The sequence below is a fragment of the Salmo trutta genome, chromosome 36 (genome assembly GCF_901001165.1).
Source record: "Salmo trutta chromosome 36, fSalTru1.1, whole genome shotgun sequence".
Classification (NCBI taxonomy): domain Eukaryota; kingdom Metazoa; phylum Chordata; class Actinopteri; order Salmoniformes; family Salmonidae; genus Salmo; species Salmo trutta.
The window spans coordinates 30,595,817-30,619,171 of record NC_042992.1 but is presented as its reverse complement, the minus strand read 5'-3'; the positions used below and the strand labels follow the sequence as shown (position 1 = coordinate 30,619,171).

At 41.0% G+C, this 23,355-nt stretch overlaps 1 protein-coding gene across 5 annotated transcripts in view; it reads right to left on the bottom strand.

Moving 5' to 3' along the window:
• Positions 1-21,878, bottom strand: part of LOC115175842 (atrial natriuretic peptide receptor 1) — a 111,825-nt gene extending 89,947 nt beyond the window's left edge. The window contains exons 1-3 of one of the 5 annotated variants that reach the window (XM_029735399.1): positions 21,687-21,878; positions 21,030-21,131; positions 19,248-20,030 (exon numbers count right to left, since the gene is read on the bottom strand). In XM_029735399.1, the coding sequence (XP_029591259.1) occupies positions 19,248-20,016 (769 nt within the window). In that variant the 5' untranslated portion in view covers positions 20,017-20,030; positions 21,030-21,131; positions 21,687-21,878. Of the gene's footprint in view, positions 1-19,247; positions 20,031-21,029 lie in introns of all 5 variants that reach the window. The other 4 variants (XM_029735398.1, XM_029735396.1, XM_029735397.1 and 1 more) reach the window with 4 other exon arrangements.
• Between the last annotated feature and the right edge of the window lie 1,477 nt (positions 21,879-23,355).

The window sequence follows — 23,355 nt, the reverse complement described above, 5'->3', positions numbered from 1 at the left end:
ACGTTTATGATGAGTATTTCTTTAAATTGATGTGGCTCCCTGCAAAATCACTGGATGTTTTGGAGGCAAAACATTACTGAACATAACGCGCCAATGTAAACTGAGATTTTTGGATATAAATATGAACTTTATCGAACAAAACATGCATGTATTGTGTAACATGAAGTCCTATGAGTGCCATCTGATGAAGATCATCAAAGGTTAGTAATTAATTTTATCTCTATTTCTTCTTTTTGTGACTCCTCTCTTTGGCTGGAAAATGGCTGTATGTTTTTTTGTGACTAGGCACTGACCTAACAAAATCGTATGGTGTGCTTTCACCGTAAACCTTTTTGAAAATCAGACACTGTGGCTGGATTAACAAGAAGTGTATCTTTAAAATGGTGAATGATACTTGTATGTTTGAGGAATTTTAATTATGAGATTTCTGTTGTTTTGAATTTGGCGCCCTGCAATTTCAACTGGCTGTTGTCGAGGTGGGACATTAGCCTCCCACATATCCCAGAGAGGTTAAAAAAAAGCTCTTTACCTGACTTGCTTTTCAAAAATGGCTAGAAATGCACACGTTTTGTGCTCTTGTAGGAAGAAATCACTCCCCCATTGCTGACTACAAATGATCAATAACTGGGCTAATAACTCACTAACTAGCAAAGGATATGAACAAATGTGCACACGTGGCCGCTAATATTGCGTTGATTCGATCACTATTCCCACAGTAAAGGGAAACGATACGTGTTAACTAACGGGGGAAACTATAGAAAGTTGAGTGAAATTCAACTCTCGTGCTTCTCTGTGCGGGCTGACGTTACTTTTGAGATGGCACGTGTGCAGCTTAGAGGGAACATTGACCACAACGTTACTTTTGTACCTGCCAGTGTGGCAGCAGTAACACAGCCTTGGGACAGAAGTAACACTTGGCGAGAAGTGCACAATATCCGTCTTATCTCCATGTTTCTGGTTTGTAATGCTTGTTACTTTCAACAAATGTACTATCAGCTATAATTTCATGTTTTTGTTGATTTGAATAATGAATGCTATAGGTTCGACATTTATGAAAATGAACCATGTGTCAACATCGCAATGTTGCGCAACCACAATATTGTGCCTTACAATATTAAATCGGACTAAAATGGATCACATAATTGCTATAATAACTATCATTTTATCATCTCACTTTAATGTAAATGTAGTGGGAGATTTTCTATTACTATTCATGCTTAGCCCTACCAATCAGGTGTGTTGCAGCTGTCCTTGTCACGTCTGCTTTTTTAAACTTACATTGCTCAAAACCACTTTTTGTTGATAACTCGGCGAAACATGGTCGGACTGGGCTCCTTTTTTTTAAGGGAGGTCGTCCTCCGCATTAGGGACATGCTGACTTCAGTGCACCATTCTAGCTTATGTGTTATCTGAGAAAATGGGGGTGTTACTTTCGCCCCGTGTTACTTTCATCCAGGCTCTCCCTTACGCATCAGGCATACGCATCGGGCATACGCATCAGGCATACGCATCGGGCACACACACAGTTTAACCAATTCACCCAACCCCCTTTATGTTTCCATATCTATTATACAGTGATGGAAACTCAATATCCCCCTCTCCATCAGGTCAACTGCGCTTCACTGATGACTTCACATTCTAGGTCAATCGCTATGATAATTATCCGAGAGCGGTTCTCCTAACGAGCCGCTTAACAATCAACTAAAGAAGAGCTAATTACTGTTGAGCCCATAGGAACAAAATATGAAAAAGATTCAAAGTAAAAGGCATACAGGTTTGAAGGGGACTCTAATGGCTTTGTTCTGTGTAACATACTTCTATCATTTCTGAGGCGAAGACAGAGGATGAAGTGAAGTATAATTATCATTGGTGAAATCGTACCAAAATTAAAACACTGCATGGAAAAAATATCAATTAGTTGATATCTGGTTGGAGAACATCCCACTCAGCACGTTACGTCAATAGACGTCAATTTATGGGTGATATCTGGTCCGTCCATCATGGCCGCTATTTCGCTCAAAAATAGTCAATCCGTTTTGGTCTAGATTTTAAAAAAAGTTCAGCCTGACCGCTAGCTTGCTGTACTCATTAAAAACATGAAATCCACAAAAATAATAATGTATTGCATAGCCTATATTGATAAAATGATGGTGGCTTCATGGAAATATCCACAAAAGATGGATTTTTCCCCAAGAAATTTACCTTGTCAAGTTGTCAAATGTTCTGACATAGGAAGAATATGACTGAAAACAGCCTGTAATCTTATGGGTGCACAATTTAACAAATGAATTCATACCAATTTGAATTCGATATTTTAACAACCATTTGCTTCTGTGACAACTTTACTGCGCAACTGCTAGAGGGACAAAATAATTTTAATCATTCGCGCCATTTGCTCCTCTCAAAACCACACAAAAGCCACAAAGCACACTGACGACTTTCAAAAAGTGGAGGACAGGTGAGAGTGGGGACTGTAAGTACACATTTTTGTCAGAATAATTTTCTAAACATTTTGTAATCTGTCCAAGTCGAAACAAATATTTTATGTAGACTTTTCTCAAGATTGCTGATGCTAGCTAACTAGCTAGCTAATGTTACAACACAGACATAAGTGGATTGCTAAATATCTTTCGCTAGCTACAAGGAGGGAAAGCATAGCTAACTAGCTAACTTGCTGTTAACTGGGTTAACTAAGCAAGCTATCTAACTAGCTATCATAGTTTGTGAGAGGGGGGGCATTAATAAGCTACTAAGAAGGGGAGATGAGGAAAATTAGTTAGCCAAATGTACTGCAGCTACCTAGCTACTGCTGGTGATTTACAGGTCATTGGTGTGTGTGCGTGTAGATGTCTAACATTATCAAAAACAGAAATCGCTGGCAGTTTACATTAACTACTCTGGGTAATGTTACCTGCAGTCAGATGGTTAGTTACCTAGCTAGTAAATAAGGCGGGAAAGAATAGCTGGGTCATTCCTACAATGCGGTGTCATTTGGACGTCAACATTTCTTTTTTATATATATTTAAAATATATATACAGTTGAAGTCGGAAGTTTACATACACTTAGGTTGGAGTCATTAAAACTCATTTTTCAACAACTCCACAAATTTCTTGTTAACAAACTGTATTTTTGGCAAGTCGGTTAGGACATCTACTTTGTGCATGACAAGTAATTTTTCTAACAATTGTTTACAGACAGATTATTTCACTTATAATTCACTGTATCACAATTCCAGTAGGTCAGAAGTTCACATACACTAAGTTGACTGTGCCTTTAAACAGCTTGGGAAATTCCAGAAAATTATGTCATGGCTTTAGAAGCTTCTGATAGGCTAATTTACATAATTTGAGTCAATTGGAGGTGTACCTGTGGATGTATTTCAAGGCCTACCTTCAAACTCAGTGCCTCTTTGCTTGACATCATGGGAAAATCAAAGAAATCAGCCTAGACCTCAGATAAAAAATTGTAGACCTCCACAAGTCTGGTTCATCCTTCGGAGCAATTTCCAAACCCCTGAAGGTAACACGTTCATCTGTACAAACAATAGTACGCAAGTATAAACACCACGGGACCACGCAGCCGTCATACCGCTCTGGAAGGAGATGCGTTCTGTCTCCTAGAGATGAACGTACTTTGGTGAGAAAAGTGCAAATCAATCCCAGAACAACAGCAAAGGACCTTGTGAAGATGCTGGAGGAAACAGGTACAAAAGCATCTATATCCACAGTAAACCAGTCCTATATTGACATAACCTGAAAGGCCGCTCAGCAAGGACGAAGCCACTGCTCCAAAACCGCCATAAAAAAGCCAGACTACGGTTTGCAACTGCACATGAGGACAAAGATCATACTTTTTGGAGAAATGTCCTCTGGTCTGATGAAACAAAAACAGAACTGTTTGGCCATAATGACCATCGTTATGTTTGGAGGAAAAAGGGGGAGGCTTGCAAGCCGAGGAACACCATCCCAACCGTGAAGCACGGGGGTGGCAGCATCATGTTGTGGGGGTGCTTTTCTGTAAGAGGGGCTGGTGCACTTCACAAAATAGATGGCATCATGAGGAAGGAAAATTGTGTGGATATATTGAAGCAACATCTCAAGACATCAGTCAGGAAGTTAACCTGTTAGGGCTAGGGGGCAGTATTTACACGGCCGGATAAAAAACGTACCCGATTTAATCTGGTTACTACTCCTACCCAGTAACTAGAATATGCATATAATTATTGGCTTTGGATAGAAAACACCCTAAAGTTTCTAAAACTGTTTGAATGGTGTCTGTGAGTATAACAGAACTCATATGGCAGGCAAAAACCTGAGAAGATTCCTTAAAGGAAGTGCCCTCTCTGACAAGATCTTGTTCTTCTTGTCTCTGTTTATTGAAGACTGAGGATCTTTGCTGTAACGTGACACTTCCTACGGCTCCCATAGGCTCTCAGAGCCCGGGAAAAAGCTGAATGATGTCATTCCAGCCCCAGGCTGAAACACATATGCGCTTTTGGCAAGTGGCCGATAAGAGGATAATGGGCTTAGGCGCGTGCACGAGTCGATCCTGTGCTTTATTTTCTTTCGTCTATTTACCTAAACGCAGATTCCCGGTCGGAATATTATCGCTTTTTTTACGAGAAAAATGGCATAAAAATTGATTTTAAACAGCGGTTGACATGCTTCGAAGTACGGTAATGGAATATTTTGAATTTTTTTGTCACGAAATGCGCTGTGCTCGTAACCCTTATTTAGCATTCGGATAGTGTCTTGAACGCACGAACAAAACGCCGCTGTTTGAACATAACTATGGATTATTTGGGACCAAACCAACATTTGTTATTGAAGTAGAAGTCCTGGGAGTGCATTCTGACGAAGAACACCAAAGGTAATCAAACTTTTCTAATAGTAAATCGGAGTTTGGTGAAGGCTAAACTTGCTGGGTGTCTAAATAGCTAGCCCTGTGATGCCGGGCTATCTACTTAGAATATTGCAAAATGTGCTTTCACCAAAAAGCTATTTTAAAATTGGACATATCGAGTGCATAGAGGAGTTCTGTATCTATAATTCTTAAAATAATTGTTATGCTTTTTGTGAACGTTTATCGTGAGTAATTTAGTAAATTGTTAGTAAATTTGCCGGAAGTTTGCGGGGGGTATGCTAGTTCTGAACGTCACATGCTAATGTAAAAAGCTGTTTTTTGATATAAATATGAACTTGATTGAACATAACATGCATGTATTGTATAACATAATGTCCTAGGTGTGTCATCTGATGAAGATCATCAAAGGTTAGTGCTGCATTTAGCTGTCTTCTGGGTTTTTGTGACATTATATGCTAGCTTGAAAAATGGGTGTCTGATTATTTCTGGCTTGGTACTCTGCTGACATAATCTAATGTTTTGCTTTCGTTGTAAAGCCTTTTTGAAATCGGACAGTGTGGTTAGATTAACGAGAGTCTTGTCTTTAAAATGCTGTAAAATAGTCATATGTTTGAGAAATTGAAGTAATAGCATTTCTAAGGTATTTGAATAACGCGCCACAGGATTCCACTGGCTGTTACGTAGGTGGGACGATTTGGTGCCACCTACCCTAGAGAGGTTAAAGCTTGGTCACAAATGGGTCTTCCAAATGGACAATGACCCCAAGCATACTTCCAAAGTTGTGGCAAAATGGCTTAAGCACAACAACGTCAAGGTATTGGAGTGGCCATTGCAAAGCCCTGACCTCAATCCTATGGAAAATTTGTGGGCAGAACTGAAAAAGTGTGCGAGCAAGGAGGCCTCCAATACCTTGACTTTGTTGTCCTTAAGCAATTTTGCTACAACTTTGGAAGTATGCTTGGGGTCATTGTCCATTTGGAAGACCCATTTGCGACCAAGCTTTAACTTCCTGACTGATGTCTTGAGTATCTGGTCAATGTTCTTCGGCTTGCAAGCCTCCCCTTTTTTCCTCCAAACATAACGATGGTCACTATGGACAAACAGGTAGGCCTTGAAATACATCCACAGGTACACCTCCAATTGACTCAAATGATGTCAATTAGCCTATCAGAAGCTTCTAAAGCCATGACATCATTTTCTGGAATTTTCCAAGCTGTTTAAAGGCACAGTCAACTTAGTGTATGTAAACTTCTAACCCACTGGAATTGTGATACAGATACAATTGTTGGAAAAATTACTTGTGTCATGCACAAAGTAGATGTCCTAACCGACTTGCCAAAACTATAGTTTGTTAACAAGAAATTTGTGGAGTGGTTGAAAAACGAGTTTTAATGACTCCAACCTAAGTGTATGTAAACTCACGACTTCAACTGTAAATACGTGTTACCTCTGGTTTTATGTTACGTGTAGCTTATTTGATCGGATATACGTTTTTGCAATGATTCGGTTGTTACGAGTGTACTGATATAAGTAGGACACGTGACATACCAGCAACTTTGGGAAAAAACTATTTATATCGGATTTGTGCCTGGTCTCCACTAGTTACCACAGCCACAAAGTCATAAACCTTGCCTATTTCTGGAATTTCTTTTCTTAAATTTTGATTATAACCCTAACCACATTGCTAACCTTAAAATATGACCAAAAAACACATTTTTGTTTTCATGAATATTTATGATATAGCCAATTTTGACTTTGTGGCTGTGATAACTAGTGGAGACCGTTATGCCTGTTGTTCACATGCCTATCTGCACTCTCATTGGCTAGAATGGTCCCATCTTATCTCCTCCAGACTGCCTTCCATTTTTGAACACATTTCTTTTAATTGAAAAGTGGCCACTATAGTATCTGGTCAATATAATGTATAAATGGTGGCATAAATCAACCTTTCCTGAAAAAATCCATCCTATACCTGACAAAACAACCAGGTGTATATGGACAAAAACGATACCAACTGCCACAAGCTATTCCCTAACCTAACGCCAAAATGTAAAGCTTCAAAGAAAGGTTAATTATTCTAAACAAATTCTGCCTAATTAAATGGTTCTGCTGGATGTGGCTGTGAAGCGGCTAATGTAAATTAGACGTGGTGAGAGACTTAAGACTGAGGAGATGGGAGACTTAATTACTGGAGGACGGGCTAATCCATTTCTCACACACACATTCTGTCTCTATCTCTCCTGTCTCCTCTTTTTCCTTATAATCACTCATTATTTATACGCGGTCGTCTCGCTCCTCTTTCTTTTGCATTGCTCTCTTCCATCGCTCTCTCATTTCCCTCTCTCTCGCTCTCTTTTTCCCCACTCTTGCCCTTTCTCTCCCTTGCTCATATGGTCTCTATCTTGTCGATGTACAGTTCCTTCAGAACATATTTACACCTTTTCCACATTTTGTTGTGTTACAGCCAGAATTTAAAATGTATTATATTGATAATTTGTGTCACTGGACTACACACAATACCCCATAATGTCAAAGGGGAATTATGTTTTTGGAAATGTTTACAAATTAATTACAAATATCTTGAGTCAATTAGTATTCAACCTCTTTATTATGGAAAGCTTGAGGAGTAAAAATGTGCTTAACAAGTCACATAAGTTGCATGGACTCACTCTGTGTGGAATAGTAGTGTTTAACATGATTTTTGAATGACCACCTCAGCTCTGTAACCCACACACACACAATTATCTGCAAGGTTCCTCAGTCGAGCAGTGAATTTCAAACACAGATTCAACCACAAAGCCAGGGAGGTTTTCCAATGCCTCACAAAGAAAGGCACTTATTGGTAGATGGGGTAAAATACCTTTCAAAAATGACATTGAATATCCCTTTACGCATGGTGAAGTTATTAATTAAACTTTGAATGTTGCACCTAGTCACTAAAGATACAGGCGTCCTTCCTAAGAGAAAGGAAACCACTCAGGTATTTCATCATTAGGCCAATGGTGACTTTAAAACCGATAGTTTTCTCCTATCGCAGCCATTAAACTCTAAGGATGGATCAACAACATTGTAATTACTCCACAATACTAACCTAAATGACAGAGTGAAAAGAAGGAAGACCATACAGAATAATAAATATTCCAAAACATGCATCCTGTTTGCAATAAGGCACTAAATTAAAACTGCAAAAAATTTGGCAATGAAATTAACTTTATGTCCTGAATACAAAGCGTTATGTTTGGGGCAAATCCAACACAACACATTACTGAGTAACACTTCATATTTTCAAGCATAGTGGTGGCTGCATCATGTTATGGGTATGCTTGTCATCACCAAGGACTGGGAGTTCTTTTTAAGATAAAAGAAACAGACTAGAGCTAAGCAAAGGATAAATCCTAGAGGAAATCCTGGTTCAGTGTGCTTTTCAACAGACTGGGAGACAAATTCACCTTTCAGTTAGGACAATAACCTAAAACACAAGACCAATATACACTGGAATTACAGTTTTGGCTTAAATCGGCATGAAAATCAAATGGCAAGACTTGAAAATGGCTGTCTAGCAATGATCAACAAACAACTTGACAGCGGTTGAATCATTTTAAAAAGAATAATGTGCAAATATTGTACAATCCAGGTGTGCAAAGCTCCTAGAGACTTACCCAGAAAGACTCACAGCTGTAATCACTGCCAAAAGTCATTCTAACATGTATTGACTAAGGGGTGTGAATAATTATGTAAATAACATATTTCTGTATTTAATTTTTCAATACATTTGCAAACATTTCTAAAGACATATTTTCACTTTGTCATTATGAGGTATCGGTGAGATAAAAAATATCTATTTAACACATTTTGATTTCAGGCTGTAACACAACAAAATGTGGAATAAGTCAAGGGGTATGAATACTTTATGAAGGCACTGTAGATGCGGGGACGTCCTCTGAGTGTCATCTGTCCACAGTGTTGATTAGTGTCATTAGTCATTTGCATGAAGGGCAGTGAGATTTCATGCAAAAAGGCCTTCTGGTTAATGAAAGCAACATGTCAAACAGAATATTATCAATACATTGACAAGGGCCTAAAAGGCTGGATTTTATATCAGTATTAAACCCCGCAATCTTAGTCACTATCCTGCATACACGGATTTGTTAAGATGCATTTGTTTTACATAGGTGGAATGCAAAGTGCCCTAAGTATTCTGCAACCAATCAATACATCGACTAGGGTATAAAAGCCTGGTTTTTATTCCAATATTAAACCTCAAAATCTTAATGACTACCAATCTAAATTTGAGTTGCCAGACTTCATAATCTCACATTCAATCTACAAAGGGGAAGGTAGGGTGAAAGGTACTATCAATCCTGGATACAGGGATTTGCATGATCTGTACATGCAAAGTGCCCTGCCTAAATAATTTACAACCACAAAACTATACCTGGCTTGATGTACATAAAAAAAATCTAAATTCTAGGGGTGAAGGTGAATAAGGACTTTGTGTTAGTAAGTAATCTTATATTTGCTTCTTGCCAGGGAAAATTAGTAGGTTGACTAAGCTCTCTGACATTATGTTCAAATGTTTAGCTCGGAGTAACATATTTCCATTCCGTCGAACCCATTTTTCTTGTGTCGAGGAAGTACATATGGCAGAGTTGGCTTCTACGTGGTGAAAGAAAAGCAGCAGCAGGCCCATCTTGTTTACACACTACGTCCAGCACGTCCATGACGAGCAACGGCGGGCCTTGCATACGGCAAACAGCAGCAATTACAGCCTCTCCTGTCTTGGCCCACGGCACGTAGGCCTCGCATCTCCAGCGGCAACAGATGGCCCCCTTTTATTATAGCCCACTGAAACCAGGGGAGCGTTTGCCATGCTAACCGGACCAGCAATCTTTCTACCAGCGTCATGCTCAACCGTATCAGCTGTTATAAATCAGATAGGGTCAGACCCTTCGCTCCTCTGTGTGTCTTCCCGTGTGTGTGTTGTGCCATTTAGCGAGGCGGCGACCCCGGAGCCGCGCTTCAGTGGTCCTTCAGCCAAAGAACATGTCACGTCTGCTGCGTAGCCGCGCCGGTGTCCAGGTGTTTTCTGCCAAAATGAAGAGAAAAAAAAAGGCAACCTAGTTTGCCAATACGAAAAGATATTAGATTCCCAGCTGGTCTGAAAGTAATTCTCTCCAATTCAGAGAAGTGGAATGATATCGTATCATTTTGCCCAAGCGCACAAGACATCAGTTTACCTTTTCAGTTGATGTGACAACTCAACCAGTGATCAACCTCTGTTCAAGCATATCATTTGAAATGACAGGGAGCGTGTTCACTCAAACTCTAATCCATTCTATTGACAAACAGCCAGTGCCGACTTAAACTGTTGTAAATAGTGACAAATAAACATTTTCACAGTAGCAGTTGCATAGATAAAACTGAACATAGCCTAATGAATGGGAATAGTTGCTTTATTTTACATGATTTAATGTGCGTGACAAAACTTCTAGCGATGCCCTTGCTTGCACAACCAATTTCTAGTTTAAAGTAGATCAAATCCAGGCAAGTTGAAAGTGAATAAATGCTTGCAAATAATCTCTACAGTTCAGCAACCTAACAATGTAACAAGTCACTTCAATTAAAGCAAACACTAGTTTGTCTGTTCATTTTGTAACCGTGTCTCCAGAGTTCAAATGTAAAAGCATTCTCCCTGGGGTACAATTAAGTTCTTCATTGTAGATACTCTAAGAATGCAGAGTCCTGTCAACATATTCCATCTAGAGTGTGATGAGGTAAGGCTCTGCCATATTGCTCCTGTAGAAACTGGTCAGTTTTGTTTACATCCTCATATTTAGAAAAAGACAAGCAATTTAAAGCAATTGAGGTGAGGGTCAAAATAGATAGGATTTTGATTAATTGGAGTCCAAAGCTAACCTCGTACAACCATCTGGAAGTCTCGCGAACTTACATTCTGTTTACCTCCACGGATTCAGCGGTAATCAGTCTGGCAATACAAGGCTAGTCCAAAGTTACTCTGCTGAAGCATGCATATGTCAGTTCTCCAAGTCCTGGCTAGTAAATTATTTATGGCAATTGCATGCTTTTTTTCTCATATGAGTCCAGTGATGTCAGTTAGATGTTTAGGTAAAAAGCAAATCTTTGATTTACGTGTATCTGGGAGTATTGAACATCAAGACATTCAATTTACCATGTCAGATGCACATGCATAGACAAAGTGACATGTTTTCGAACATATGGTTATTGTGCGTGTATATGAAAGAGAGAGAGAGAGACTGTGTGCTTCTGTATGTTTGAGAGCATGTGAAAGAGAGGGAGTACAGTGTGGTGGTCACACCGACAGTTCCACTGTGCGCCCGATGAAAATATATGACACGGGAGGGCAGGTGACAGCTCCTGTCATGCCCACCCGTTCCTGCGCAGATGCTGCCTGTCGCCATGGAAACTATCTCCTCGGCTCAGACATGATTGCGGATCCTCCTCTCCGTCAAACTTTCATCATGGCACATCGGGAGTCGGAAAGAAAATGGAGCATCTATCCAAAATACCTTGACAGTGCCAGGGCCTCATAATCCCTCAGTGAAGGGTAAACTCTCAAATCCAGCTAAGATGCGATTTAGACGTAGTGAGCGTTACAAAGCAGCTCTACGCTTTCATTCACACTAAATTTGTATTTCTCGCATTCCTTCTGTCTTGGCTCTCTTGGTATTTATTTTTTTCCTCAGAGACAACCCTCACTGGCCAAGCCTCCGCCATCTCTTTGTCTTTATTTCTCTCACTCCTTTCTATGTTTCAAACTAATTGCTTTGTAACTTTCTTTGCATCAACACAGGGCAAGTAATATTTATGCAAGTACTACAATTGATTGAAATTTGAACTTGGACAGGAAAATAGACAACCAGAACTAAGTAATTTGGAATGTGATCAAAAATGACTTTGCATATTTCTCTGGGAGCAAGTTACACCAAACTGTTTTCTCATTGCCCCTTGGGTTGTTTGACAAGCTGGCACATTCTGGCACACTCAGTCTCCTCTTCTGGTGAGATCTATGACTCTCTGGCAAATGAACGTTCTGATCCAAATACTCTTTATCAGCATGACTGTGAAAGACGCAATGCTGCCAGGCAAATTAGAAGTAATAATGGAACAGTATTACAAAAGCTCTCCCAGCTAGCACATTTGGTTTCTTGGAAGCTGTGGGAACGTATGCTTTTGGTTTCACATTGGTTGTGGGAACGATGCCATGCATTTCCCAACCGGTAAAACTGAACATTTTTTAAACGTTCTGAGAACAGAAGTGAAAATATTGCCTGTTCTGAGAACTTTTATTTTTCGGTTACAGGGAGGTTCTGAGAATGTTTTACTCTTGTTCGTTGGAGGTTTTCCTGGGAGGTTTTATTAACACAAACAATGGAAATTATAGGTTATTTGGAGGTTTTTGAATAACTTCCTAAAAACTTTAATTGAACATTTCATTAAGACTTTTAATAACACTGCCAGCTCATTTTTAGTTAACTTTGTTGAACCAAACACAGATAGGACACATGGAAATTAATTACCTCAGGCATTAGGCCTAAACATACAAACACTTTTAAAAAATGTTATTGTGACATGGCATCAGTGAGATTTGAACCTATAATCTTCTGTTCTCTATTCATGGAATGTGCCCACTGTGCCACCAGAATGGAGCTAGCACGCCATTAGTTTTTTACGCATTCAAAGCTGTTCATTTTAGTCTATTCAAACAGACCCCATTCAAAGGAACAAAGCACTGATTAAGATCAGGTGTGGCCAATCAGTGGGTGCAGCCAACACACCTGAACACATAAAACAAGATAGAGGATAATAAGAGTTTTGTACATGCTGAGAATGGCATGTATATTTTTAAATAACATTCTTAGAATGTTCTCTGAACGTTAAAGTTGTGGTTTTTATGGAAAGTTTTCTTAATGTTCTCAGAACAATGAGAACATGACCCGACCCAATTATCATAGAAATGCAAGTTATAGATCTTTCATTCTCAATGAAAGTAAGTCTAATAAGTGGTAGCACTATTTCTATACTTCCCGTTCTTAAGTTTCTTTTTAGCTTCTTAACAGCTTCTACACCCAAGCCATTAGACTCCTGAACAGCTAATCAAATGGCTACCTGGACTATTTGCATTAACTGCCCTCACCCTCCTTTTTACGCTGCTGCTACTCTGTTTATTATCTATACATAGTCACTTTACCTCTACATTTTTTTTTTTTACACTTCAGTTTATTTTAGTAAATAAATACTTGAACACTTATTTGTCTTAAAACCTGTTGGGGATAGGGGGCAGTATTTGCACGGCCGGATAAAAAACGTACCCGATTTAATCTGGTTACTACTCCTGCCCAGTAACTAGAATATGCATATAATTAGTAGATTTGGATAGAAAACACTCTAAAGTTTCTAAAACTGTTTGAATGATGTCTGTGAGTATAACAGAACTCATATGGCAGGCAAAAACCTGAGAAGATTCCATGCAGGAAGTGGAAATCTGATTTGTGGAATCCCTTCAACACTTTGCCTATGAGACACACCGTGAGTTAGGATTCATTTAGCACTTCCTAAGGCTTCCACTAGATGTCAACAGTCTTTACAAAGTGGTTTGAGTCTTCTATGGTAGAAACTGACCGAAAGAGAGGCTTGGAAAGTTGGTCACAGGGGGAGGGCCATTACTACTATGACGCGGGCGCCCATGGGAACCCTTTTGTTCGAAACATTTAGTAAGACAATGCAATCGTCCGCCTTGAATATTATTGAAGCTCTGGTTGAAAAAAACCCTAAAGATTTATGTTATACAACATTTGACATGTTTGAACGAACGTAAATATATATTTTTTGCTCTTTCGTGGCGACAAGTCCCGCGCGCTACAGTACATTATGAGTAGCCTTCGGAACGCGCTAAAAAGAAGGAGTTATTGGGACATAAATTATTAACTTTTTCGAAATAAAACTACATTTGTTGTGGACCTGGGATGCCTGGAAGTGCCTTCTGATGAAGATAATCAAAGGTTAGGGAATATTTACAATAGTATATTTGATTTTAGATGGTTCCAAGATGGCGCTAACATGTATCGCCTAGCCTATTTTTCTGAGCATACCACCTCGTTTATTGCAAAGTGTGATTTCCCAGTAAAGTTATTTTTAAATCTGGCATTGCGGTTGCATTCACGAGATGTTAATCTATAATTCTTTGAATGACAATATTACATTTTAAATTTTATTTGAATAGTAATTTTGTAAATTGTAGCGCTGATTCACCGGAAGCATTTGAGGGAAAATATTTTCTGAACCTCACGCGCCGATGTAAAATGCTGTTTTTATATATAAATATGAACTTTATCAAACCAAAAATGCATGTATTGTGTAACATGATGTCCTAGGAGTGTCATCTGATGAAGATTGTCAAAGGTTAGTGCTGCATTTAGCTGTGTTTTGGGTATTTGTGATGCATGCTAGTTGCTTTGAAAATGGCAGTATGATTTTTTTTTGGCAGGGTACTCTCCTAACATAATCTAATGTTTTGCTTTTGCTGTAAAGCCTTTTTGAAATCGGACAACGTGGTTCGATTCAGGAGAGGTGTATCTATAAAATAGTGTAAAATAGCCATATGTTTGAGAAATTGAAGTTATAGCATTTATGAGGTATTTGTATTTCGCGCGACGCAATTCCACTGGCTGTTGAGTAGGGTGGGACGCAAGCGTCCCAGGTTCCCAGAGAGGTTAACTGCATTGTTGGTTAAGGGCTTTTAGTAAGCATTTCACGGTATTCAGCACATGTTGTATTCAGCACATGTGACAAATACAATTTGATTTGATGATTTTTACTTTCGGTTTTGCACACCAGCTTCAAAACAGCTGAAAATACAATATTTGTGATTATGGAAAATATACTGTATTTCACAGCAGTTTAGATGGTACAATGATTCTCTACACAATGACTGCTTGTTTTGTCAGATAAACTGAAATTATTCAAATTTTAGCAACCAGGAAATGGCGGAGCGATTTATGCATACTACATCTTTAAATAGAACCATGAAGAAACGTTATGCTTGAAGTACTGAAATTCCCTCAGAAGAACGTTGTTTAATGTTCTCTGAACTATTTGAAAACATTCCCAATGTCAAATCAGTTAGAAAATGTTCTGAAAACTGTTTTCCTTCTCTCATTCTCTCTCTCTATCCCCTTCTCTTGCCTTCCAGTCTAACAAACCGACACTACCTCCAGCTTTGATTTGCTAAATGCTGCTGGGGGGGGGGGGTAAACACAAAGGATGAGACAGCACCACTAAGTAATCCCACACTGGAAGTCTCCATGCTGTTTGAATTAGGGGCACTCTCTGCCTCCACTCCAACCCAAAGAGCCAGAGTAACCAGGCTTATTTTTATGCCTTTTAAAATGGGACTGCTGGCTCCGATATAGATCTCTGCTTGCAAATCACTTCATCAAATGACGTTGTTCCAGAGCTCCCCCCCACCCCCTCTCCCCCAAAACCCAAAACCCTTTTACCACCAGCCTTAAATCATTCCAGAGGCCCTGGGGCTTGGACAGGCTATAACCAAAAAAATACAAGAGGAAAACACTCGGATATTGTCCGGAGGTCTGGGTAATTGAAAAAATAATTCATTTTAAACTGTGTGTTCTGACCAGTTAAGAGTGGTTCCCATTGGTTTCCTAATCACGTGAAGCGGTGGTTGTTGAAGGGAGGCAGAGGGGCCACTGATGGTCCTGTATTATTTTGACCAACCGCGAAAACTTCAGGCTCCTGGTGAGGGAGTGGGAGTGCAGTGAAGACCATGTTAGAACAGAGCATCCCTCACAATGGACTGGGGCAGAGCTGAAGAGCCAGCCATCCCGCTTCTCTCTCCCCTTCTCTCTCCCACCCATCACCAGTCCGCCCCTGCTGGGTCAGCTTAGCCTGCAAATTGCTTCCCCGGTCGCTCGGTGAGACAAACGACTGTGTGACAGTCAATAAACTCAGATTGCGATCATACGGGGCCGGTACCAGAAATAACCCTACAAAACAGAGAACAAAAAAATCTGGACGAATTATGTTTCACAGGAAATATCTTGGTGTCAGAAATGTCCCGAGCCGTGTGCCTTATAAAGTCAAAGAGGGGTCACTGGATTGACCTCTTGCTTAAGTTTGGGACTTTTAATTAGAAATGTTGTCGTACCCATGTGGGAACTGGGGGAGTGGGCTGAGGCCGGGCACAGCGCGAGGTGGTTCCTGACAGGGCAGTTATACCACCTACATTCTACCATTCAGGTTCACGTAATGTCCTCTGTTTCAGAAACCATGAGCCACACTATCAAAATTCAACATTTACAGCTATGCAGCAAGCCAAATAAATTGAAAGAAGCCATGTTAAAATGAATACCATCTGCTAATAATAATCAAATAGCTTATGATCAAATTGAAGAAGTCAAAAGTAAAATCTATGGAAAATGATGAGTTCTGATCATTCAATGTGCTTTCATGTACCTTCTTCAATGTGTCCTGAGGCTAAGAACACAAAGTACTGGCAACAGATTCATATGTCTACTTGAGGGAAACAAAGACTTTCTCCATTACAATCAAACTACAACCAAATCAAGTGTTCCCATTCACACATTGTTGGATTTTACAGCCAACTAGATAGTTTCTTTGTGGATTAATTCCAAAATAAAGAAATCAGTAGTGTAAAAAAATGCTAATGAAATACTGTACATCTCAGAAGGTAAAACAACCTCCCTCTTCCGTTCCCATTTGCCCTTTGTACAAGAGTTATTTTGCCTGGACATGACAGCTTTGTCTCAGGTCAACTTCACGCTCAAACAGCACACCAACTGAAGGGCTTCAGAACATGTTTATTTTCATCCCCTCTCTCTCTTCCTCCTATTCTCTCTCTCTCTAGGTGGCCTCCTCCAGTATGTCTTGGCCTCGCTTGGGGGACGACCCAGTCTGACAACACATTTCAACATATGAACTAGCCAATTATCGTATTAAAGCCACATCGAATTAAAGTTCACAGTACTCGCAAATTTCATATTGGATATATTGATTGATTGGTGGTGGTTCAGTTAAGGGCGCTAGCCAGGGAGCACTTATAGCTGCAATATGTAACTTTTTGGGCGATCTAAACAAATTCACATAGAAATGTGAGTTATAGATCTGTCATTCTCATTGAAAGCAAGTCTAAGAAGTGGTAGATTTGGTCTATGTGCGCTATTTCTACGCTTCCCATTCTTAAGTTTAGTTTTTGTGTCTTTTACTTTCGGTTTTGTACACCAGCTTCAAACAGCTCAAATAACAATATTTTTGGTTAAGGAAAATATATTTCACAGCGGTTTAGATGGTAGTGATTCTCTACACTATACTTGCTTGTTTTGTCACATAAAATTAAATTAGGCAAACTATTCCCATTTTAGCAACCAGGAAATGTCGGAGCAATTTTGGCATAGTGCACCTTTAATTAGTTACATATTTGAAATAACAATGAAGCACTCAAGTACATAATAAGGTTATCTGTATGCCAAGTGGAGTTGCCTCTGCTGACGTTGGCCTTAACTTTCCATTGCTATTTGGTGGGGAGGTGCCCAACTTAGTGTGTGTGTGTGAGAGAGAGTTTTCAGGAACATGTTCTGTCAGCATTTCCTGGACGAATTTCCTCTACTTCTCTCCTAAACTTTAGTGCCTGTGTGGCCTCGGCTGCAGCAAGGTGATGCCAGCGAGGCTCCTCACACCTGCAGACACAGTGCCAGACGCAGCATCTCTTAAATGGGAAGATGTGGTGAGATGTCGTTTCAGAATGTGCACACAGGGTGTTCTCCTGCTGCCATATGGATAGCACCACTGCCACACACGGAGCCAAAAGCAGAGGAGTGGACTAGTTATGATTCATATTTGACCTAGATAGTTTGTGTGTATGCATTGATTGGTAGGCTACGTATGCCTTTTAATTTTTTTTTATGTAGTTCTGTCCTTGAGCTGTTCTCGTCTATTAATGTTCTGTATTATGTCATGTTTCATGTGGACCCCAGGAAGAGTAGCTGCTGCTTTTGCAACAGCTAATGGGGATCCTAATAAAATACCAAAAATACCAAATACCATCCATAGCCCTGCAAAGCAGGGAATACCATTCTACTCCCTTTCAACACTATTGTACTTCAACACTTGCCGTCTCTCTGACAGGACTACGTCGTCTAACTATTTGCACTCTATCTGTATATCTTTCTCTCTCACCATCCTGTTTCGTCCATTATAGCTTTGACAGACCCATCACTTTGCTTGTGCACATGCTCTCTTTTTCACTCTAACTCCCTCTCCACTCTCCGTGTTTTTTACCTGCCAGGATTCATTGCCCCCCACAATGAAATCGGGGAGGGGACTGTGGATTTGTCTCCGTCCGTTGGTACGTTAGTCACACGCGACATCTCTCACAGCACTGGCCCAATTTTGACGAAACTTGGGTGAATGATACGGCTTGCCACAGAGATCGTTCGTGGAGGACGAGATGTTTACTGTTGCCTTGTTTTAATTTTAATTTCTCCAAAATAGCTGATCCCTCAGTGGAATTTAAAAGTGGAGAGTGAGAAATGCGTTGTGTTTGTTGTATACATTGTCACGCTGTCTGTTAAATGTGTGTTAACAGACGTCTGTTTTCTCTCCCTCACCGTGTTGTGTGTTAATTGTCGTTGTGGCAAGTTGACAGCATTTTGAATACTCGATCTGCCAGGGCAATGCATTAATTAGGCTTTTGGTTACATTTTCCATCTAGGTCCATCTGTGTGACTCACTAGGTCAACAAAACATAAGCTCAAATAATATCATTCAATCTATTGGACTAAGACTGTGCATGTGCAAGTAGGCCTAATTCTGGTAATTGGGACGTCATGTGTCGACATAATTAGTAAGTTTACAGGTCAATTCAAAATAATTAAAAGAGTGGTTGGAAATGAAAACAGCATACACATGGGGTTCTTAAAATAAGGGCCAACTGGGAATGACTGCTCACTACAGCTTCATGAAATAATGGAATTAAAATACCATTACTGCCAACAGCAATTATTCAGGCCACTTATTTTCACACATTAAACATATGACTTTAATGCGTGGTCATAAAAATTTGACCAAATCTACTGCTAGCTGGATTTGTGACTGATGGGGAGCCATTTTCTCATGTCTTTGGCATGAAAAAAACCATGTCAACATGTACGTGTCTGTATGCAATTGTACAAACAAACAAAAAAACATTTCATATCAAGATTGAGAACAAGGAACAGTCACCCAGATAATGGCAGAGGGTGTCCAGAAGACTTCAGGTAGAAAAAGGATAAAGGTCAGATGGACAGAGATTAGACAGGGAGCTCACCTCGGGCACTCTGGCTGATGACACTGATGAGGTCATCATACTGGACCGGTCCATTCTGCTCATTGAAGACCTTGTCTGCTGTGGTGATGTTGTCCAGCTGCAGCTGCGTGTACAACCCCTCGGCCGTAAAGTAGTACGGCCGGTCGTCGTTCTTGTTGTCGCTGAACATGAGCATGGCATGTCTGTGCCAGCCAAAATGCCGATGCAAGCGCACCCCAAACTCGCCCAGCTTCTTGTGCGTGGGGCCCGTGTTGGTGATGGACGTGTACAAGTGGAAGCCGATGGCCGCTGCCCCGGCCGTCACCATGGGAACGTCCCAGTGGGTAGTGAAGCGGCCCACGGGAGACGAAGCGTAGTCGCAGCCAGGGCCGATGAAAGCCCATGGGTCGTAGGAGAACTTAAAGTCCACGGCCACCAATGGCGCCACTGAGTCGGAGCAGACGCCGTCCTTGTTTTCGCTGCTGTCGTAGACTATTCGAAGGCGGTGGCCCGGTAGCAGGGTGGGGTCATCATTGACTCGCTCCAGAGCCCTCATCAGAGCGGGCCCCACGCGAGGCCAGGCCCACGGGTACTCAGTGTTGCTCAATGGCAGAATAGCGGCCAGTGTCACATTCTGGGGTTCCAAAAGTCCATTGAAAGACAGCTCGAGTTGGAGCGGTTCGGTCCTGAGGAGCGGGAAAACCAGAAACAGCAGAGAAACCCCCAGTTGTCCCTGCCACCACCAGGTTCTCGTCCTCTGCATTGCTGGGTTGGACTCAGGCATCACCATCAACCACAGGGGGGCTGGCAGAAGAAAAGAAACACAGTGCATGAGGTGGCCTGTGAATAATGATTTATAACATGACACCAACCCAACTCCCAGAGGCATGTGGCCTTTATTTTGAATGATTATTTGATTCAGTTCAATTCTGTAGCAGGATTTTGAATAACCACTAGATAAGACTACCAAAGTAGTGTTGAATTTATTGTATGTCAAATATCATGGAATTTGAATGGATGGCGATTGACAGAATAAGGGTTTAAAAAAGGTGGTGGTGGGGGATAAGGGAAGCATCATGGTATTAACAGGTTCTAATCTACTTATGTGGTGTGTGTGGATAAGACACATGATATGATAAAGTCTAGCATTTGACTGCTTTGTTAGTGAGGATGGCTAGACCTGCCGCTGTATACTTAACTTGAAATAGCTGATATAGCAATTGCGTGTTTCTTACTTGAGACACCAAATAATGTAGTATAACCCCGTAGCCAACCTGTGACTTGTTAAAAAGATTCACTACCATGCCATTGCGTGTGTGAAGCCAAAACGAACCCAGCTGTCAGTGCGTGCTCATCTGTGCAGCCAAATAGACTAGCTACTCGAAGTGTTAATATCAGATAGCTTATTGTAGGGATCATCAACTAGATTCAGCCGATTTTTTTCTTGAGAAGATGGTCACGGGGTTAGAACTTAATTACAAATAATTTGTGGACTGCAAATTGACCGCAAGAAGCCCAAACAGATATACAATTTGACTAAAACAAGCGGTTCAAACCGTGCTTACGTTTGTATAAGATCACACCTCTCTCTATTGTGCGTGCGTACTTCGGGAAGAGATTTCCAAAATTAAAATCACTTCGAACTGATTTGCTGGTGTTTTTAGTCTGTTATGTCCCCTTCCTTCCCCAAAAAATCTTGGGGGGCCAAATAAAAATCACCAGTGGAATGGCAGTTAGGGAACCCTGGACTATTGCGTGAAACTTTCCGTGATTGGCCTAAATTGAATTCAAATGAAATGTTACCTTAATGTCGATGGTTATTTCTCGCCATTCTTTGTATCTCTTCCGCAAGTCGCACAGATGTTCTTGGTTGACTGTCTCCCGGCTGACTGTCTCCCGGCTGTCCTGTCAATGGAAGATGCGAGGCTGTAAACACATTGCGCCTGGCGCGAGGAACATTTTGTTGCGCACCACTCCTACTAGAGTACAAATCCTTGATCTCCTGACTCTGTCCTACAATTTAGTTTGAACAGTAGATTTGAACTGTTGTTTTCTTGAAATGGCCTACTTTTTTAACGCAGAAAACCATTTATAAGCTCTCTAGGTATGCCAGGAGTGTCTACCAAGTAGGCTATAGGCTAAGCTAAATTGGCAACACTAGGCCTATAGGAAAATTCCCTAAGCTCTGGCTGGTATTTGGGATCATATATAACACAAAAGTTAGGTGAATATCTGCAGTAGGCGACTGAATTATTGCATAATGTATATCACTTTTGTTGTTTTGAAGAATGAAAAAAATAACGGCTAATTATTTCAATCTGAAGCCGCTGCTTCTTAGCCCAAATTCCAACACATGTTTTGCTGGTGCTGTGAAGGCAGCGATTTTACTCGTCTCTTGTTGATTCCACTAATGCTAAAAGTTAAAATAGCAGCTAAACATCCAAAGTTCTCGAAGCCGACCGATAAACCGAAGTGTCATTCTTAGCGTTGCGTGCGGTGGTTTCCTCTCTGCGCACATCGCCAACATTCACCTCAACTCAGTCATACAGCAACACACACGGATCTCTCGCTCTGATGAATAAGCGCTGGGGAGCTCCGGGCACAACGGTAACCAGTCTGTGTTCGCTGCAGTGTGATAGGCTATATTTGCTTTTGTGCACAGGGCTGGGAAGGGTGAGGCATATACCATTACATGACCATGTGTCATCAATAACAAGATATGTGCGCCTAAGGGATGGATGGGGAGCTGTGTCATTGCAGGGACATTTATGCCAAAACATGATGTTGTTTGAGTGTGTGTGTGTGTGTGCATAAGAAATGTATGCATTGTCAGTGTGTGTGTTCCCAAATGCATGTACTGTAATAGTTAGAATATCAGGCAGGGCTGGTGGTCTGATTTCCAGATACATGCTTAATTGGGTGAGCTTGTTCGAGGTGCACATCTGAAACCATTGTTCCTCAAACTGAGCAAGCAAGCTGAGATAGACATTTGGCAAAAAAAATACACTAAGGTTAACTGTGATTGCATACGGTAATCCAGTCACTCCTATTATGACTGGATAGCAATGTAGGTTAATTAATGTTAGTGACTTCTACTAATGGACTCAGAGCAACAAAATGTATTTAACAATTGCCTACTACGGACTGTCGCTAAACTAGATTCTGAATAATTTCTGCCCATCGCACGCTTCTCTTCCTTTTCATGGTTCCACGTTTTTTCCCACCTCTTCCACTCAACTAAAGCATACTATTTTTGTAAAAGTCCATTAAGCTTTTATTGCCACTTAGTCCTTCTCCCCTCAATAGTCTTCACTGCACTTTAATTTCACCTAAGCCCTATTTCGTGTCTTGCGTCACTTGCAAGCGTGTTCTGCTCGCTTAACTTCCAGCTCAATAGAGGGAAAACAAGCGCTCGCTTGCTTCCCGGACGCCGGGAGGCGGAAGAACGTGTGTATGCAAAGTGCCAAGCGGAGGTGAAGCTTCCCGAGTCATGGCCACTCGTAAATCATCCGCGGGACGCATGCTGCCTTTACCTCCAACAGAGGAGGAGTGAGTTCAGTCACCATGCTCCTCTTACCCCGACATGTGTTTTTTCTTGGCTAATGTACAACCCTCCTCCACTACTGTCCACCCACCTAACCCATTCTCTCCCCTTTGGCTCCCTCATCCTTCTGCCAAAGCAGCACTCCTAAAGGCTGCAGGATACAGTTTACAAAACAGGATGTGGCACAGTTGTGCACTCCCTCTCTCCCCTGTGCCGGTGTCCGGACAGACCCCCCCCACCACACACACTCTTCCGCCCCCTCCCTCTTCCACTAGGCCTGTGCACTCAGGTTATTGGTCATCACACTGCTCTGACAATTAAACACACGCTTCCCTCTTCCCTACCCACACTATTAACTGGCGGAAGACAGAATACCTCCGGATAAAATAGCATTAGATCAGTAGTCTCTTATGTAGCTATCTTACACATGAACATACAAACATAAGACTAGAAAACCTCCACAATTCCTTCATGTGGTGTTTTGCTTTCCTCCAGCTCTTGATGACTCTTTCCCTGCACTCCCACTAGCGTTTTCTTCCCAGCGCGCTGCATGTGATGATGCCTAACCTCTCTGTGTCCTTTTCT